This window comes from Anopheles marshallii, chromosome 2, assembly GCF_943734725.1.
Source record: "Anopheles marshallii chromosome 2, idAnoMarsDA_429_01, whole genome shotgun sequence".
NCBI lineage: Eukaryota > Metazoa > Arthropoda > Insecta > Diptera > Culicidae > Anopheles > Anopheles marshallii.
The window spans coordinates 726,462-742,807 of record NC_071326.1 but is presented as its reverse complement, the minus strand read 5'-3'; the positions used below and the strand labels follow the sequence as shown (position 1 = coordinate 742,807).

General features: G+C 45.6%; 4 protein-coding genes across 4 annotated transcripts; 2 read left to right on the top strand and 2 right to left on the bottom strand.

Moving 5' to 3' along the window:
• Positions 1-149: 149 nt before the first annotated feature.
• On the bottom strand, positions 150-4,665 carry LOC128709748 (acyl-CoA synthetase short-chain family member 3, mitochondrial). Its single transcript, XM_053804765.1, has 8 exons — positions 4,451-4,665; positions 3,444-3,588; positions 3,096-3,240; positions 2,718-3,020; positions 2,259-2,647; positions 822-1,118; positions 394-739; positions 150-316 (listed from the first exon to the last, which is right to left on the bottom strand). Exons 1-8 carry the CDS (start codon positions 4,663-4,665, stop codon positions 150-152), a joined length of 2,007 nt encoding a protein of 668 aa, XP_053660740.1.
• A 1,731-nt stretch (positions 4,666-6,396) lies between these two features.
• LOC128709368 (dromyosuppressin) lies at positions 6,397-7,052 on the top strand. The gene is made up of 3 exons (XM_053804367.1): positions 6,397-6,404; positions 6,658-6,875; positions 6,955-7,052. The coding sequence occupies exons 1-3, from the start codon at positions 6,397-6,399 to the stop codon at positions 7,050-7,052; spliced, it is 324 nt and encodes a 107-aa protein (XP_053660342.1).
• A 985-nt stretch (positions 7,053-8,037) lies between these two features.
• LOC128709746 (C2 domain-containing protein 5) lies at positions 8,038-12,315 on the top strand. Its single transcript, XM_053804764.1, has 14 exons — positions 8,038-8,214; positions 8,318-8,433; positions 8,524-8,693; positions 8,763-8,923; positions 9,002-9,186; positions 9,262-9,464; positions 9,531-9,695; positions 9,765-9,933; positions 10,005-10,337; positions 10,409-11,023; positions 11,090-11,502; positions 11,570-11,736; positions 11,800-12,072; positions 12,250-12,315. Exons 1-14 carry the CDS (start codon positions 8,038-8,040, stop codon positions 12,313-12,315), a joined length of 3,213 nt encoding a protein of 1,070 aa, XP_053660739.1.
• Positions 12,316-13,184: 869 nt separating this feature from the next.
• Positions 13,185-14,535, bottom strand: LOC128710379 (innexin inx1). Its single transcript, XM_053805431.1, has 4 exons — positions 14,287-14,535; positions 14,091-14,198; positions 13,509-14,017; positions 13,185-13,431 (listed from the first exon to the last, which is right to left on the bottom strand). Exons 1-4 carry the CDS (start codon positions 14,533-14,535, stop codon positions 13,185-13,187), a joined length of 1,113 nt encoding a protein of 370 aa, XP_053661406.1.
• Between the last annotated feature and the right edge of the window lie 1,811 nt (positions 14,536-16,346).

Sequence of the window (16,346 nt, the reverse complement as noted above, 5' to 3'; positions counted from 1 at the left end):
TAACGTTAACAACTACGGAAGTACAGCGAAACGGCGAAACAAGAGGAATGGGAAGGGGCAAAACAGAAAATCGAATCTAGATGGCAATACCCAAAATACGTTGCTGTTTAGTACTGCTGCTGCTGCTGCTGCTAAGGTCACCGACTGTTTCATCGTATGGTTGGTCGCAGTTCCGGATCGGGGGCGGCCATAGCATAGCCTAGTTCCCGCAGCGCACGCTTGACGTCGACAAAGACCGTCGGATCCTCGACCGTGGCCGGGATGGTGATGTGTTTGTTCGCTGCCAGATCCGCCATCGCTTTGCGCAACGTTTTACCTATCAAAACGGTGAGATTGGATAAGGAGAGCGGTTAAATCCTCACTGGAACCACCCGGAGACTCATTACAACCTACCCGATCTGGTACGTGGTAGGCTTTGTACTTGGGCGGCTAGTTTGAAGGCTGCGATCGGTCCGATCACCTCTCGTATGATGTTGATCAGCTCGACCGACATCTTGGTCGATGGTTTGGAAACGTTCGCCTTCGTCACGTACAAGCAGAGCGGTATCTGACCCTTCGTCGGTTCTGGCACACCGAAAACGGCCGCATCGGCCACATCCGGATGACGCAGTATGGCATCCTCCAGGCTGGAGGTGGAGATACGATGTCCCGCCACATTTATCACATCATCATCTCGTGCAGTTACGTAAATGTATCCATTTTCATCCTTGTATCCCGCATCCATCGTGTCGTAATAACCCTAAAAGATACGGAAAACGACGTAAGCCAGTTTGGCGTAGTTTCGCGGAAAAGGCAAAGATAGAAGGAGCAGACGATCGTACCGGAAACCGCTGGAAGTATGTCTTGCGGAACAGCTCATCGCTGCGATAGAGCGTGGCCATGTTGCCTGGTGGTAGCGGCAGCTTGACTACGATACGGCCCAGCTCGTTGGGTTTTGCCTCGTGGCCGTTCTTATCCAGGACGTAGATATCGTACCCACAAAATGGTAGTCCCGTCGTGAATGGTGGCGTTTGGAGGTTCTGTGCATACCCGACGCAGGTCGCCGTAATGGCCGAACCTGTCTCCGTTTGCCACCATTGATTCAGCACAGGCACTTTGAAGATATTGCGCATCCATTTCTACAATGCAGAAGAAGAACTATATCAGGACCAGACGATGATGGGCGCTGGCCTGGAACCGATCGTTTCCGAGACACGCGCTGGTATAACGAGGAAGATTTGCTTGTGGAGATGAAAACACATCTAGAATGGACCGTAGAAGGTTTGTTTTGCAAGCTACATCTAATGTATCTTAACTTTGATATAAGCCTAACTAATATTGGGGGAAAAATCCCGGAAGGTACGTCCGAACTCTGTACATCGGAAGCTAGCTTTTAGTTAGTAAGGTGTGTATGTGTGTGTGTAGACCAAGCTTACACAAATTTATCCCAGCAAAATGCTCATCCCCATCCATACGGTCGCTTCCGGTAGATGCATGAGGCAGGAAAGTAATAATATTTTCTTTAGATCTCAATTTATAAACCGTTTTGTTAAAGAAACTAATAAACAATTGCTTGTGATAATAAAGTCGCTAATCATACGGGCATGTGTTGATTGGGAGCAGCTTTCGGTGCGATCGGGCCTATTGTCCGGAGGGCAAGTTTCTTAATCTGGAGTCGGGCGTTGATGGTGTGCCATGATCGCGTCAAGATGGTCGTATTATGGTGCTTGGAAACACGCCGTGCGCTATTTCCGTAGAACTCTACTAACATCCACCAATGCTAATCCGTTGTACGTAGGAGTTGTTTATTTAGCTCTCATGTTCAGCGTGTTGAACCAGCTGTGTTTTGTTTGTTAAGCTTCCTAGGGGCTAGTTTTGATGTTGCGGCTATAAATAACGTTCGGTACGCATACGCCTGCATCACACTACAGTGTAGTGGCGTGGCGCGTGGGATGCCGATCGGATGCAAATGTTACACATCTAGCGACAAAAAACTACAAACCACTAAGCTGCTGCACTAATGTCGTCGAGTTCCGAGTGAGAGTGTGAGTGTGGAATGTTTGTATAAATGGTTCATATTCATGATGCATATAAATGATAGAGTCGAATGGCCGTTAGGAGCTAATTTGTTTGATATATCATATAACTCTGATAAGGTGCAGGAACCTGATGACTAATGATCTTCACATGGTTGCAAGGTTCTAACTTTGTGGATGTTTCACTGCCATTTCATCTAATGCTAATCTAAACTAGTGATGGGAGTACGATCGTTAACTTACCATCGTTTCCAGATCGCAATGCTCTCCAGCAATGAAGATGGCGCGTAACGACTTGAGGCTGTACTTCCGCCCGAACGTGACCTCTGGATCGACACGGCGTATCACGCGGAATGCAGTAGGTACGGAAAAGATGGCCGACACCTTGTGCTGGTCAATGATGCGAAAGTACTGACCCGGATCCGGCGTTCGGTCGGGTTTGCCCTCATACATGATGCTGGTCGCACCGTACAGCAGCGGACCGTAGCAGATGTACGAATGTCCGACGACCCAACCCAGATCCGAAGCGTTCCACCAGACGTCGTCCTGCTGGATGCCGTAGATTGTGTTCATGGTGTACATCAGCGTTACCAGATGCCCACCAATCGGTCGCTGTATGCCTTTGGGTTTGTCTGGTCGGGAAAGATACACGCGGATGTACTGAGGACACTTTCAAAGAGACACTCCGTTGCAACTACGCACCTGTTGTACCGGAGGTGTAAAGAATGTAGAGCGGATCGTTTGCATCCACCGGCACACAATCGACCGGCGTGTCCAATGCATTCTCCCAGGCCACATCCCACGTCTCGTCGAGATCCGACATCAGTATGTTCGAGCGTCTGTAAATGATGTTCTTCAACGGCTTCCAGCGTGACATCGCAACGGCCTCGTGCAGAATGTCCAGATAGTAGATGATCTTGTGCGGTTCTACACCACAGTTCGCTGCAATGATCACCTTCGGCTCGGCATGCTCTATCCGTGTGCACAACTCACTGGCCGCGAAACCTAGAATCGCGGTAAATGTGGAGAAATCCTCGCCTAATTAGTTGACATCCTCGCCCAATCCTATGCTCGTCTAACCTCCGAACACGACGGAATGAACTGCACCAAGCCGCGCCGTTGCCAGCATGGCGATAATAGCTTCCGGGATCAGTGGCATATAGATGACGACACGATCTCCCTTCTGTACACCCAACCTTCGCAGTCCGCCAGCTAATCGGGATACCTTGGAACCGATAGTGTAAGCGTGGGTAGCGTTGTAAATAGAGTTACCGTAAACAATAAAGCAATATAAGTAAGCAAATAAGCACCGTACAGTAGTGATAAAGAAAAAGAGTCAAAATGAACCGCAAAAAGCTTAAAGCCCCATGCGTTCAGTTCTCTGCTGGGGACATAGAGAGACATAGAGGGCGTTCACTTGTGGCTTACCTTATCGTACAGCTCGTTGTACGTTACGTGGCGTACGGTGTTGGTAGTGGGGCTATCGTGGATGAGCGCAACTTTACTGCCCTTGTCGGCCAACACATGCCGGTCAATCGCGTTGTAGCAAGCGTTCAGCTTCCCTCCAACATACCTACATAATGGCGAAAATTACAATAGACAGCGATTACAGGCCATCCTAATTGCCATACCCTGTTCGCCCCCCCACGCATACACACACACACACACACACACGATAAAGGAGCTGCGCGTGGGATAGGTTCGCAAACCAAGATAAGACCAAACATAAATATTCTCCCTGTTTGCGCGCAACTGGACCATTGTCCTCATTTTCATATAGAGTGATAAACCCTCGGTCCGCACCGGTTGCGTCGCACTGTCTCGAGGAGTATTGGGCGGGTTTAGACAATGTGCGTACATAAAAACGTCTCCGCACATATGCAAAATGCGAAAGAAAAAATGCAATTCTGCTGAACCATATTGTGCGGCTCCTGTCAACACACAGGAGGGGCGGCGGGACATTATGAGTTCACGCGCTGTGTACGCCACCTCCAAAACGCTGATGGATATTGATTGCGTCTTGCGGAAAGTTTATTATCGATGCTTCCCAAAGGAGAGAGTTCCCTGTCCTGGGGCGAGACGTTGGACGGCTTGGTGACTAATGCAGTATGATTTATGATTTCTATTAAATCTACATATGAGCGTAGGTCGGTCGAGCTTATGAATGGAGTCAATGGATAGGCATTGGGCAAATCCGTTACCAAATTTTTAAAGCATAACGCTTTTTTAACCATACTTGTTGACTGTTACGGTGATAGGCTAACGTATTCTTGGATCCCATTTCGATGTGACGTCGAAAGAGTTGCTCGTTTAAGTACACCAAGAACACCAAGAACCAAGTCCACCAAATTCTCCAAGAATGTCTCTCAGTACAGTCTATCGATTCCAGCAACTCCGAACCTTAGTTCCCGATTTACACCACAGATCATATTTACCACTTCGTGAAAGGACTATTGCTATCGTCCAACACTTTCTCCCATGGTTGATCCCAATCGATGAGCTGTTCCGCCAGATCGCCCCAGAACGATTCCGGCTGCTCGAGCGACTGGCAGTACGCCTCCATATAGAGCGGACTGAGCATCTCCGACTGGCTGGAACACACGGGCACTTGCTGTTGGACACTACTGTTCGACGGGACGGGTTGATCCATGATCTCCTGTCTGCGGTATCGAGATGCACACGTGAGCACGTGTCTTATATTCACACGACCTCTTAACTTCAACGTCTAAAGCGCACTTGATCTGCTTCCTCACGTCACTAACCGGGTATATGAGTTTTTGGGGGAGAAAGAAACAACTTTGGAACCACCTCAAACCTGAACAACCCGAACCACAACGCTTCTGTTCGATCGACGGCACACGTAGGACTGATGTGGAACGGTCGATCACAACGTCCGTTCTATTCCGTGGAGGCCTGCCATCGACGCTGGCTGACCGATCGTACACGGGTTTGGTGGTGCTTTCCCAAGGTTCGGCCAGGCCGCGGCGTCCGTTGTCGGTGTACTGTTCGCGGGGATAATGTATACTATAACCTTTGCCTTCGATTCGTCGCCTATCGAAGCCGAGGTAGGCAGAGGCACACTGTGTCCCAACCGTGTTCCTTCCTCCACCCGAGCCACTGAGCAGGCGGAACTCTGGTCAGTGTTCAAACAGCTAAACAGTTTCAACCTGCATGCAATTGACTGGTGGCGATCCGGGGTGGCGAAAGGTCATGCCACTGTTCGATATCGAACAGCCCCGAAACGCCTCCCAAGAACGCTTTTTAATCAATCGGTCAGGGCAATCCAAACACTCGAAAAGTGTCCCCCCGTCTCGTCTCAGAGTTGGAAACGAGGTATTTGGACATGCTTTCCTATTGCTGGCATTATTTCGTGCAGCTTTGGTCTTTGATCGGTACGCGTCGTTGTGAAAGTGTGCTGGTAAATGAGCGTATTTAAATGTTCAAAACCGAGCGTTCGCTTTCCTCCATTTTGTTGTGTGGTTTGTGTCCACTATGCACCCATACCACGTGACTAGATTGTGTGGAAGCTACCGCTTGAACTTCTTTTTGCACGAAAATGAGTAAAGCTCAATAGGGACTCCGATGGTTTGATGTTCACATGTTTGAATTACATTAAATGTTTACTTTCGGACTGTTCGGCTTTTCTCTGCCAATGAGCGCCTTTTCTTCTATAAAGTTGAATTTGTTTAATCACAACATGTTTTTAACTATATGGTCTATTTTACCGGCATTATCCCAGGAAATTTAATTTACCCTAACGCTAACTCGTAAAGGTCAAGCGGTAGTGGCGAGTAAAGTATTATGAGTTAGTTAGTCTGTGTGCGAATTTCCCCCCCATCAAATCATCCGCATTTGATGAATTTTGAAAAATTAATCACAATCACCCGTAAACGATTCGCATTCCACTTCAAAATGAAATCAACCGAGTCCTGCAGACCGTGGCGGTATGTTTTATTTGTTCGTTCTTTTTTTATTCTTTTACTTTCCTCCTTTTCCATTCGCACACGTTGCTGGCGCCTGGGACCTAGGAAGCTGCACCTTGGGGACGGCCCCCAGTACTGCCAATAGTACAGATCGGAGTTATACAGGATTGCCGGGGCAAAAAAAAAGAGCAACAGCTGGAGGAAAATGCTGGCGAACATTTTCTGCGCCGTCGCAACGGACAATAGCTGGCTGTTACGAATCATATAAATGCCTGAACCTTGGACCATTACGGGAAGAGTTTGCAATTTGTCACCGCACAGGATCGCTCGCCCGAAGTTAGTGGATCAGTGACAGCAGTGACCGCTTACAAAACCACTGTTGTGGAAAGTAGTGAACGATTCAGCGGTAGTTTGTCGTGAAGTGTGTCTGCTGTTGGAAATATTTTGGGAATTTAAACATGGCCAGGTATAGGAAAGCTGGATAAACTTCGTTTAATTTAACGGTGATACACAGGCTAAATGCCTTTTCTTGTTTTACTATGCAAATAACTCTTATCAGTACCATCCGTACAGTCACGCATTGCCTTTAATTGAATTGTAATTTACTTACTTGTTCGTTCGGTTGCCCATCTGTTGAACGGGTTTTTTTTTTGGTGGTCATTTAATCTATCGTTGTGGTGTTTGCCCAAACGCAACGGCACGTCTGTTTACACTTTCAGCCAACAGATTTCCTCACTAAAAGCGGTCACGTGCATCGTGCTGTTGCTTGCGATAGTGTGCGGCCTGGTCGCAGGCTCCGCCATGCCGCCATTGTGCGAGAATAGACTGATCGATGAGCTTCCGCCCAAGTTCCGGAAAGTGTGTGCGGCGCTAGAGAACTCGAACCAATTCGCGGAAGCGCTGAACGCATACATACGGAAGGAGGCAGCTGGTAATGGTAGAGAGTGTATTTCTTCATACGTGACCTACGCCGCTGCTGTGCCACGCATGCGATAATGAAATGTACAAATTTTTAGCCTTTCTTTATCTAGATGACGATATGCTGGTACCGGGACAGAATGGCAAACGGACGGATGTGGATCACGTGTTTCTGAGGTTCGGCAGAAGACGCTAAATCGGAACAGCCCAACGGTGTGTCCTTTCGGCGCCTGCATCCGAATTCATTCAACATCATCCAGTGGACTATGGCACACGCGCGCGCACAAGTGAACAGTTTCGGTTGATTGATAGCATCGTGTAAAGTGTAGCGATCCTTAATACTTGAATAAGACTATTGAGAATTCATGGAAATCTTATTCTATGCAGCTATGGGCAAGGTGTCAGGCCAAGATGTATTTTCCGTTTCGTATCCGTAGTTTGCACAATTCGAACTGAACTCTCCATTCCCAGACAGTGGTGCGGTCATTATGTAATATAAACCAGTATTAACATCTAGTCCGAGAGTGTGTGTGGGGTGATGCTGCACAGAGCAACAAACGTAGTCTTATGCATTCTTACAGTGGCTGTACATCAGGTAGAAAACCACTAAGAATTCCATAACTAAAAACTTAAAACCCCCTTATTGTATTGTGTACCATGAACGAAAAATAAAATTGAAATATTTTATGAAACAGTGTAAAAAAGAATCTTTGAGCTATGTCGGTTATGAAGAATATATGCGTAATCCGGGGTTGAAAGGAGTCGTATACAAAAGCGTTTTTTGGAAATTTGTGAATGAATTACGAAATTTATGAAATGTTCTAAAATTGTCAGTATTCATTAACAGGCAGCTGAAGTGATGTAGTATGCCCTCAAATCTTGCTGTAGAACGAGCTCGCTACATTACAATCTCGTTACATGTTCGACGGTCCAGTTGCACGTGGCGCAGCGATTCGAAATTGTTCGCCTTCGCTTATGTCGACATAACAACCCCCAATTCGCCAGCACGTGTGTATGTCGACTCAACTGTCAAACTGACATGCTCGCACAGTAAAAAAAGAACAACAAAAGACAACTGTCATAATAAAGGATCGGAAAAAATAGAAAATAAAGTGGATTGGCCAACTTTACATTGCACAAATGTAGTTAGAGTATTTAGTTGCTGTTAAACGTGGTGCAGAATGCCTGGAAAAGTGAAGGTGAAAGTGCTCGCGGGCAGGAATCTGCCCGTAATGGACCGTAGTAGCGATACGACGGACGCGTTCGTGGAAATCAAGCTCGGTAACGTGACGTACAAAACTGATGTTTGTAGGAAAACGTTGAACCCGCACTGGAACTCGGAATGGTACACGTTTGAGGTAAAGGGAATCGATACTACATTGATTGATTGGATAATGTTACAAAGAGTGTACGCTTTTGTCTCTTTTCATCTATTCACGGTCGCTTATTTGCTGATCGCAGGTGGAAGACGCAGAGCTGCAGGATGAACCGCTTCAGGTCCGGTTGATGGATTACGATACCTATACGGCAAATGATGCGATTGGCAAAGTGTACATTAATCTCAGCCCGCTTTCACAGTAAGCTTCCGACTCGCCGTGTTACGTCCGTTTAGATGATCAAAGTATGATAAACGATGTGTTTTTATTCTTTTCTGGGGTGTACGATAGTTCTACGAGCAAATCCAGGACAGGGAAAGGTTCTCTTATGTCCGGTTGGCTACCGGTGTACGACACAATCCATGGTGTACGCGGGGAAATCCACGTTATTGTGAAGGTAGATCTGTTCACGGACTTTAATAAGTTTCGCCAAAGTTCTTGTGGTGTATTGTTCTTCCATTGTAAGTATGCAGAATGACCATTGGACCATCGATCGGATGTTAATTACCTTCAAACGTGGTTTCTTCTAGCATCGAATATACCGTATGGCTACAGCATTGCTATGTACCATGGGTTCGTAGAGGAGCTAGTCGTGAATGATGATCCTGAGTATCAGTGGATTGATAAGATTCGAACACCACGTGCATCAAACGAAGCCCGTCAGCTGGCATTTATGAAGCTATCGGCACAAGTAAGTATGCGCACTGCGTTGTGTGATGTGTGGCCTTGTGTGGACAGTTGTTTGAATGATTGTGGTGTTGCATTAAAGGTACAACGCAAAATTGGAATAAAAGCAATGGAAATGGGTGCCAACGCTGTGATAGGTTACATGCAGTGTTACGATCTGGAGGGTGATGTAGGCGTAGTGGCACGTGGCATTGGCACTGCCGTTTCGTTGACAAAGATAAACGAATCATTTTCACAGCACATTGGCGAAGAAATCCTGGTGGAAGAGTAAGAGTGTGGCTAAACAAGGTCGATTATTTGCCAGAATGATAATTGTTTTTTATTGTTTAAAACTGCTTACAGACCCAAACTATCCGGAAGTTCCGATTTCGGTGATGCTCCCCGAAGAACGATAGGAATTAGCGCGGAAGGAAACAACCACGCATCTGGCAACAGTCCAACGAAATTAGGTACACCGATTGTAAATGCCCTGCTAACGAAAGATTCTGCCTGTGTGCCAATATGTAGACGATCGTCAGATTCAGATCTAAGTATCACTCCCAAAGGTAAGCATTTGGTTTAAAAAATGATCGACACTTCTTTGGTACAACAATGTGATCTGTTCGTTTCAGGCAGTTCATGTCCGCTTGATAAGAGCATAGGCATTATACGGAATTATGGAGCAAACAATGGAAATGCAAAGTCTATCATGATAATGAACTATGACATGTTAGAAATGTTAGAATATCCTTTTTTCACCATGACTAAATATCCGGCCGGAATCATCCGATACATAGGTATGTAGGGGGAACACTAGATGAGGTTTTCGATAAAAAATAATATTTGCCATTCATGTATTGAAACAGGCGCTACCGTGACCGCACGATCCGTAAAACTATTGGAGCGTGTACCGAATCCTAACGAACCCGAAACCCGTGACAGTTGGTGGAATGAGATACGGACGGAAGTGCGATCGCATGCTCGTTCATTAGGGTGCAATGTTATTCTCGGTTACGTAGAACAAACGACAATTGAGTGAGTGTCCTCATGGGTGGTAGTATAGTAGAGAATGATTGCAACTGCTTACACATCAACTATGTTTATAGTGACGACATCTGTGTACTTTCGGCCACTGGTACTGCGGCAGTTATAAACCTTCAGTTCGGCAGTGATATGTGGATGGCTGATGCATCGCTGAACGCTTCAGGTGAAGCGGGAACTGAAACCATTGGCAAGGAGCATATGACATCCTCACTCGATCGGCAGGACTTTGATCGGGAATGCAGTGGATCGAGAGAGCAAACCCCGAATACGATTGAAGGAGACGGTATGTACGATGGAATCACCGGATTGGGCAATAAATGTACAATATGCCACGTGCCATACTCCCTCGGATCGGTGAACTTTCGCATCAATGCAGTAAAATGTTCCATGTGCAAGTAAGCATTCTTTATAGCGGAACATCTTTCAGCTTTTACGCTAATCCTGATCGGTCGTTTTAAATTTGTAGAAATGGCATTGTTCCGGATGTGTTAATCACTACCATCGAAATCCCTGAAGGTGTACCAGTATCTGGGCGCGGAAGTCTTATACAAGCTCAAACGATTCGCTCTAAACGGGACCTGAAGGGTGAAGCAAACGGAAAGGAAATATCGGACGCGCTCCCGTTTCTGGAGTACGAATTGCACAAGCTGCTCGTGAACAAGCTAAAAATTAAGGGAATGAACGCTATTTTTGGCCTCCGATCAAACATAACGATTGGAGAGAAAACGATCGCGCTAATCGCGACCGGTACGGGCGTTTTTCTGACAGCTCTGCCGAAACCTTTGCTTCCACAAATTGTTGATAGTAGTACGATTCCTGATGAACGTAAAATTCAGGTACTGCAAAAGCTGGTACAGGACATCGTGGAGCAGAACATACAGGCGTACCAGCTGCAGTGTGTTTATGATTCTGATTCTGAGCAGTTGCAGACCAACACGATGGTTCCGAGTGTGCGGGAAGAACGAGAAGGTAAGGAGCTGGATTTGGTGTGCATGCAGAAATCGGCCTGTATATTCGAAATTGATGATATGGCCGACTTGGATTTATTCTCGTTCGAAAAAGAATCGGAGATTGCACCAGAGTGAGTATGAGCGTGATTTTAAAGAGGAAAACCGAACCAAATGCATAATGTTCTTTTCGTTTCTAGTGGTTTTTATGTGGCCAATTTACAGACGATGCCCGGCATTGCAACAGACGTGCTAGATAACGTACGACAGTTTCAGCTGTTCACTCAGGTTTGGCGAGCCAAGTTGCCGTACACGATGCAGCTTGTCACGACGAGAAATCTCAACCAGCGCTTCCAAGGATTACTGAAGCTGATCTATTACAAGCTTCGATCCATGCGACCCTGCGTTTTGTGCGATTTGCGTTACAAGCTAGACTTTCCCGAAGCGGACGAAATACAGATCGTCATGTCGGGCATGACGCTCGGGCTCGGCGACGGCACAAGCCGGCTGAAGCGAAAATGCAGCACACAAAACCATCACACCCCGGGACCTTCGCCATCCGTGCACGCCGGCACAGTTAGAGAGCACTCAGTACCAATAAGAAGTAGCAATGGTAGATCTTTTTTCATACGAGTTGTGAAGCTTACGGATCAACTAACATGCTTTTTTTCTATTTTCAGACGACGAAATGATGTTTTCTTTGGATGAAGATTCGATGGACACATCGGGGCCACCGTCAGTACCGGGCACCACACCGGTACCATCAATTGTAAAAAGTTTAAAAACTCGGGGCACAAAATCAGTAACATCTTCGTACCATAGCAAAATCAACCGATCTGCTAAAATGGTACGTAAATATTGTGTATTGTATTAATTGTGGACCGACAACTAATCACATGTTCATGCTTAGATACCTTTAAAGGACGGTTACGGGGTGGACATTACAACGCTAAGCTACATTCCCGGTGGAAAGATCGAAAAGTATCTCGGGAATCTCAACTTTTTCTTCATTCGTGAGTGTACCTCCATCCGCGAGACGGGTGGAATTTGCGGATTTGTCCATAGTTTCATCTCGGAAGTGCTGTCCATCGTACGATCGCACGTAACATCCCTTGGCGGTAATGCAATGATCGCATTCTATCTGAACGATCTAACGCTACTGGACAACGTGCACAAGAACCAGGTAAGTGATAAATTTGCTTGTTCGTTGTAAAGCATGATATATGTATGTTATGGTCCGATTTTGTTTGTTTGTTACTGTTTTGTTACCCTGTTCGTTAATGGGTTCGTTCGTATTGTGCGTTGTGACGTTCATGAAGATCATGTCGAGATTTTATTCTCGTCCATTTTTCTCTTCCAGGGCCAATGTCTCATCAGCGTTGGTGGCGACGTGGTTTTCGTATCGTTCCACAAGGATGAGAAATGAAATGTTTTGCTAAATAAGACAATGCATCCTCTAACCACACATACTTTCACCATGCGTCCATGGAGCGCCTAACGCGCATCAGTCCACCACCGTTCGCGAAAGACAGTGATGCAGTAACATTAAGCAAAAAGAGACACTAACACATACTAAATTAAGTGGTTTTTAACAAATTGGAAAGCTCATCGTAAGCCAATTAGGAAAAGATGTGTCTGCGCCATTTGCGCCGTTTATTGTTTCCGGTTCGACGTTGCGCGAAAATGTCTCCAAAATGTCTTCACGTACATTAGTAGCCACGTTTTTGGTGGCGTGTAGCATTCGAGTTTGTGCTTATAGCTTGTGCATTTTATTGATTGTCTTTTTTTGTCTTACAACACATAATCTAAAATCTTCGCTACGGTCCGAGTGAGAAAATAGGAAGTGAGGGGGAATCACGTTGTTTGGATAGTTATATGCCTCCGGGTGTGTACGCGCGCTACTAACTCTATCATCTTCTACCACACTCTCTCTCTTAAACACGCGTTGCGATACGCGATCAAGTGTTGATACTTACTATTTAGTTTATATCGCTAACTCAAGTATAAATATATAGATTCGATTTGATTAAAAACAATAATAACTGTTACAATCCGTGGAATGTCGATCATTTGGCGTGCATTAAACAATCATCTTCGCACGTGTGGCACTCAAGGAAACCTGGATTCATCGTCTTGGAACAAATATTCGAAACTAGAGCGAGATAGATTTTAAGAAATAGAAGACCTAATGTTAAATGTCTTTTGTTAGTTCTCTCACGGTGTGGCAGCTTTTCATACTTTATACTTTTTGTGCAAGTCGATTATGGGAAATGTGAATTGTGGTTGCCCAATTTTCTAGTGCATTCGCTTCTTTTCGTTCTGATCATTTTCGTCCGCATCGTTCAACTCGATACGTTTCGCGAGCTCCGTTGCAACGTCTTTAAATATGATGGGATCGAGATTTCGCGCGAGCATATACACGATCCACCAGTCGCCAACATCCAGGTGCGCAGAAATGGTTTTCGCGACAGCACGAGGCACCATGCGGTTTCGAGCGTTCAGCAGTTTCGATCGCACCGAAGGCATACAAATGATGACAGTTCTGTGTAGGAGAAAGGAAAGAAAGACGAAATCATGAGGGTTTGTTTGCGTGGAGATGTGATTTCCTGTGTGATCTACCTGTATATAATCAACCCCGCCAAAAAGGAGGCTAAGATGATAAACCAAAACCAGATAAAGATGTACGTCTTTTCGTTAACGATGTTCAGCGGTAAGATGCACATGGCGTCGTGCTTTTGAATCGATCCGGACGCACCATACTTGTAGAAGTTACACTTGGTGACACGTGGGAACACAAACACCATCGGATCGGCCCGTTGCTCCTGTGGCTGGTCCGAGTATTGCAGAACGTCCCATCCGTACGAAAGGAACTCACCGTTGAAGAATCGATTCATCAGCCACAGCTGGACAATTATGTTGACGAAACACAGTGCTTCGCAGACCCAGTAGCGAATTGCGTAGATCTTGTGTCGCTTTAGGTGAGTCAACAGGTAGTCGAGCAGTATCTGCTTCTTGGCACACTTCTCCTGCTCCTTGCATGCACCCCGGTTGAGTCCCATCACGATCATTCGCATTAAACCTCCTTCCACAGCGTCCCAGATGAACTTTGGAGTGTAACAAGCGATAGCCTGCGAAGACAGCACATAGAGCAAAGTTAAACGATCGGTTCTCGTATGGAGTGATTTTTTTTGAGTTACTTGCCTGGAAGAACAACACGAAACAGACCCACTGATAGTAGGTGTAGTATTTCTTCGCATCTTCGTCATCAAAATCGTTCGATATGCCGGGATGTGCCACTTCACGTCCAACCTAATATCGCGTGAATTCACGCGTGTAACAAAAAGCGGAGAGGTTAGCATTTAATTTCCGTTTTTTGCGTTCTCTTGCGCATTCCTACCTGTCTGCGGAACGCATCCGGCATTGTGAAGGTGCTAGCGATCCAGCAAAACGTATTGACGACATGCGGTGGAACGCCACCAACGATGCAGCTGATCGGGTTGCCGACATACTGTGTGGCGGTTATAATCAAACTGCACGCGAGTAGTAGTGCGGTGGTGAAGGTGTTGTGAAGCCGGAACACGATATTATCCGTCTGGATGTCTTGCCATTTGAAGTACTGTTTCAAACCTCCGAGTAGCTTAAACATGGTGGTGATTGGTTTCTAAAATGTCGCGTCTGTCGGTATGCTCGGTGGTCTCGCTCTCTATTTCATCTTAGCCAGGAACACACTTCACAACTGTACTTGTCCAGCTGCTGGCCGGGTTAGGAGGGACCCTGGAATGAAAGAAACATCGAATAAATTATAATGAGTTTACTTCAGCCAGCTGATAACATTCTACTGGGCGTTGATTCAAACACCCATCTACTGTTGATAACCTTCGATCTACTAAGGATAACCTACGAGAGACGTATGAAAATGGAGCTCAGCTAAAAAAATGGTTGATTACACAACAATTTGTGCTGTTTACAAAAACACGGAAGGGAATATGCTTTATTGATGTTTGAAAAAGTGTTGACACGTGATGGTAATCTTTATATGGACGTGTGCATCAGATTTTTTCATGGCTGATGTTTTTTTCTAAATAGTTCCACACGTCGATCGCTAATTTTGTTGTGACGACCTTTGTTTCACCGTGAGTTGCTACTGCAAACTGAAGAATAGAAATCAATCCTGAGTTGCACTCAGTGCGAATTAAAGAGTTTAATCCACCAAAGTTCCGACCCATAAACACGTGCCATAAACAGGGCCCTTCTATAGGAGCAATCCTAAGTAACATATAGCCAGATATTGAGGACTACATACATGCTATACAATTGCCGATCTATGTTTTCACATACATGGAGTTGTCTTGCTCTGATAGATCTCTGATATCCCCAACAAAAGACCCAGAATAATTGATCGTCTGACGAAGAACTCATCGAAAGATTGCTAAATTTTCCAACAAATGTTTTCCAAGCATGGTGGGATAAACTAACAGTTTAGTCAGTTGGAGAAACTCCATAGTGAAAATATTTATCTTTAGATGATTATCATTACTACTAGAGTATGATTCAGATTAACCATACACGTTTGAAACTCTGTTTCTTTCTTTATCTTCCCACACGTAAACGCTATGACAAGTTATAGACTTAGTAATTCCGCCCAGCCTGTTACGATACTTGATCACGATTACGATCGTTCCAGTTCTGTCTGTGTTGGTGAACTCTATACCAACTAGAAGCGATATACTTGCGATCGTGCTCTAGAACTGTCCCGAGCTTTGGTGTTCTTCTTTCACCATGTCAAGCCCCCAATGGAGAAGGCTGCACGTGCCCAACACACGCCTGATTTCATTTGCTGCGGCACATACCTCCCCATCCGATGTTTGTATGTTGTGACTAAAACTTAGATTAAGCACGACGCAGCATCTTCGGTAACATGCTTGTAAAAGCACTTCGGAACGTCAATTCCAGTGTTACAATCGTTTGAAACACAAACAATCGTTTTGTCATTACAGCTGGTTCCATTTCAGCTCCATTCCAACGGTTTTGGCATTGGTGGAGGGGTTATAACGTTAGAGTAAACAAATTAAATGTGGGACAATTGCGCTGTGTATTTGTCGGTGATGCGGCCGGTTCATGCGAAGTTTGCATGAAATTTCAAAGAGGCGTTCGAGCTTTTGAAGGAACGCGCCTTATCTGCTCGGGCTCGGGTGTTCGAATGGAACAGGCCGAAATAAGCATATGTTGCGTCTACGAATTGCACGACCACCTTTCCGATCTAAGACCAGTTGTGTAAACAGTGTTTCATATGCCAACGTCATAGAGACAGTTAACGATCGAGTGATCCTCTGGAAGTGAATCGAGAATTTGATACGTCGACATGTGGCAAAAACGGTGGCTTACGGCATACCAATTCCAACCCATAGTAGCAAAGAAATGGCGGAACCGTGTGCTTCACGAATGTCGTCGTTCTCC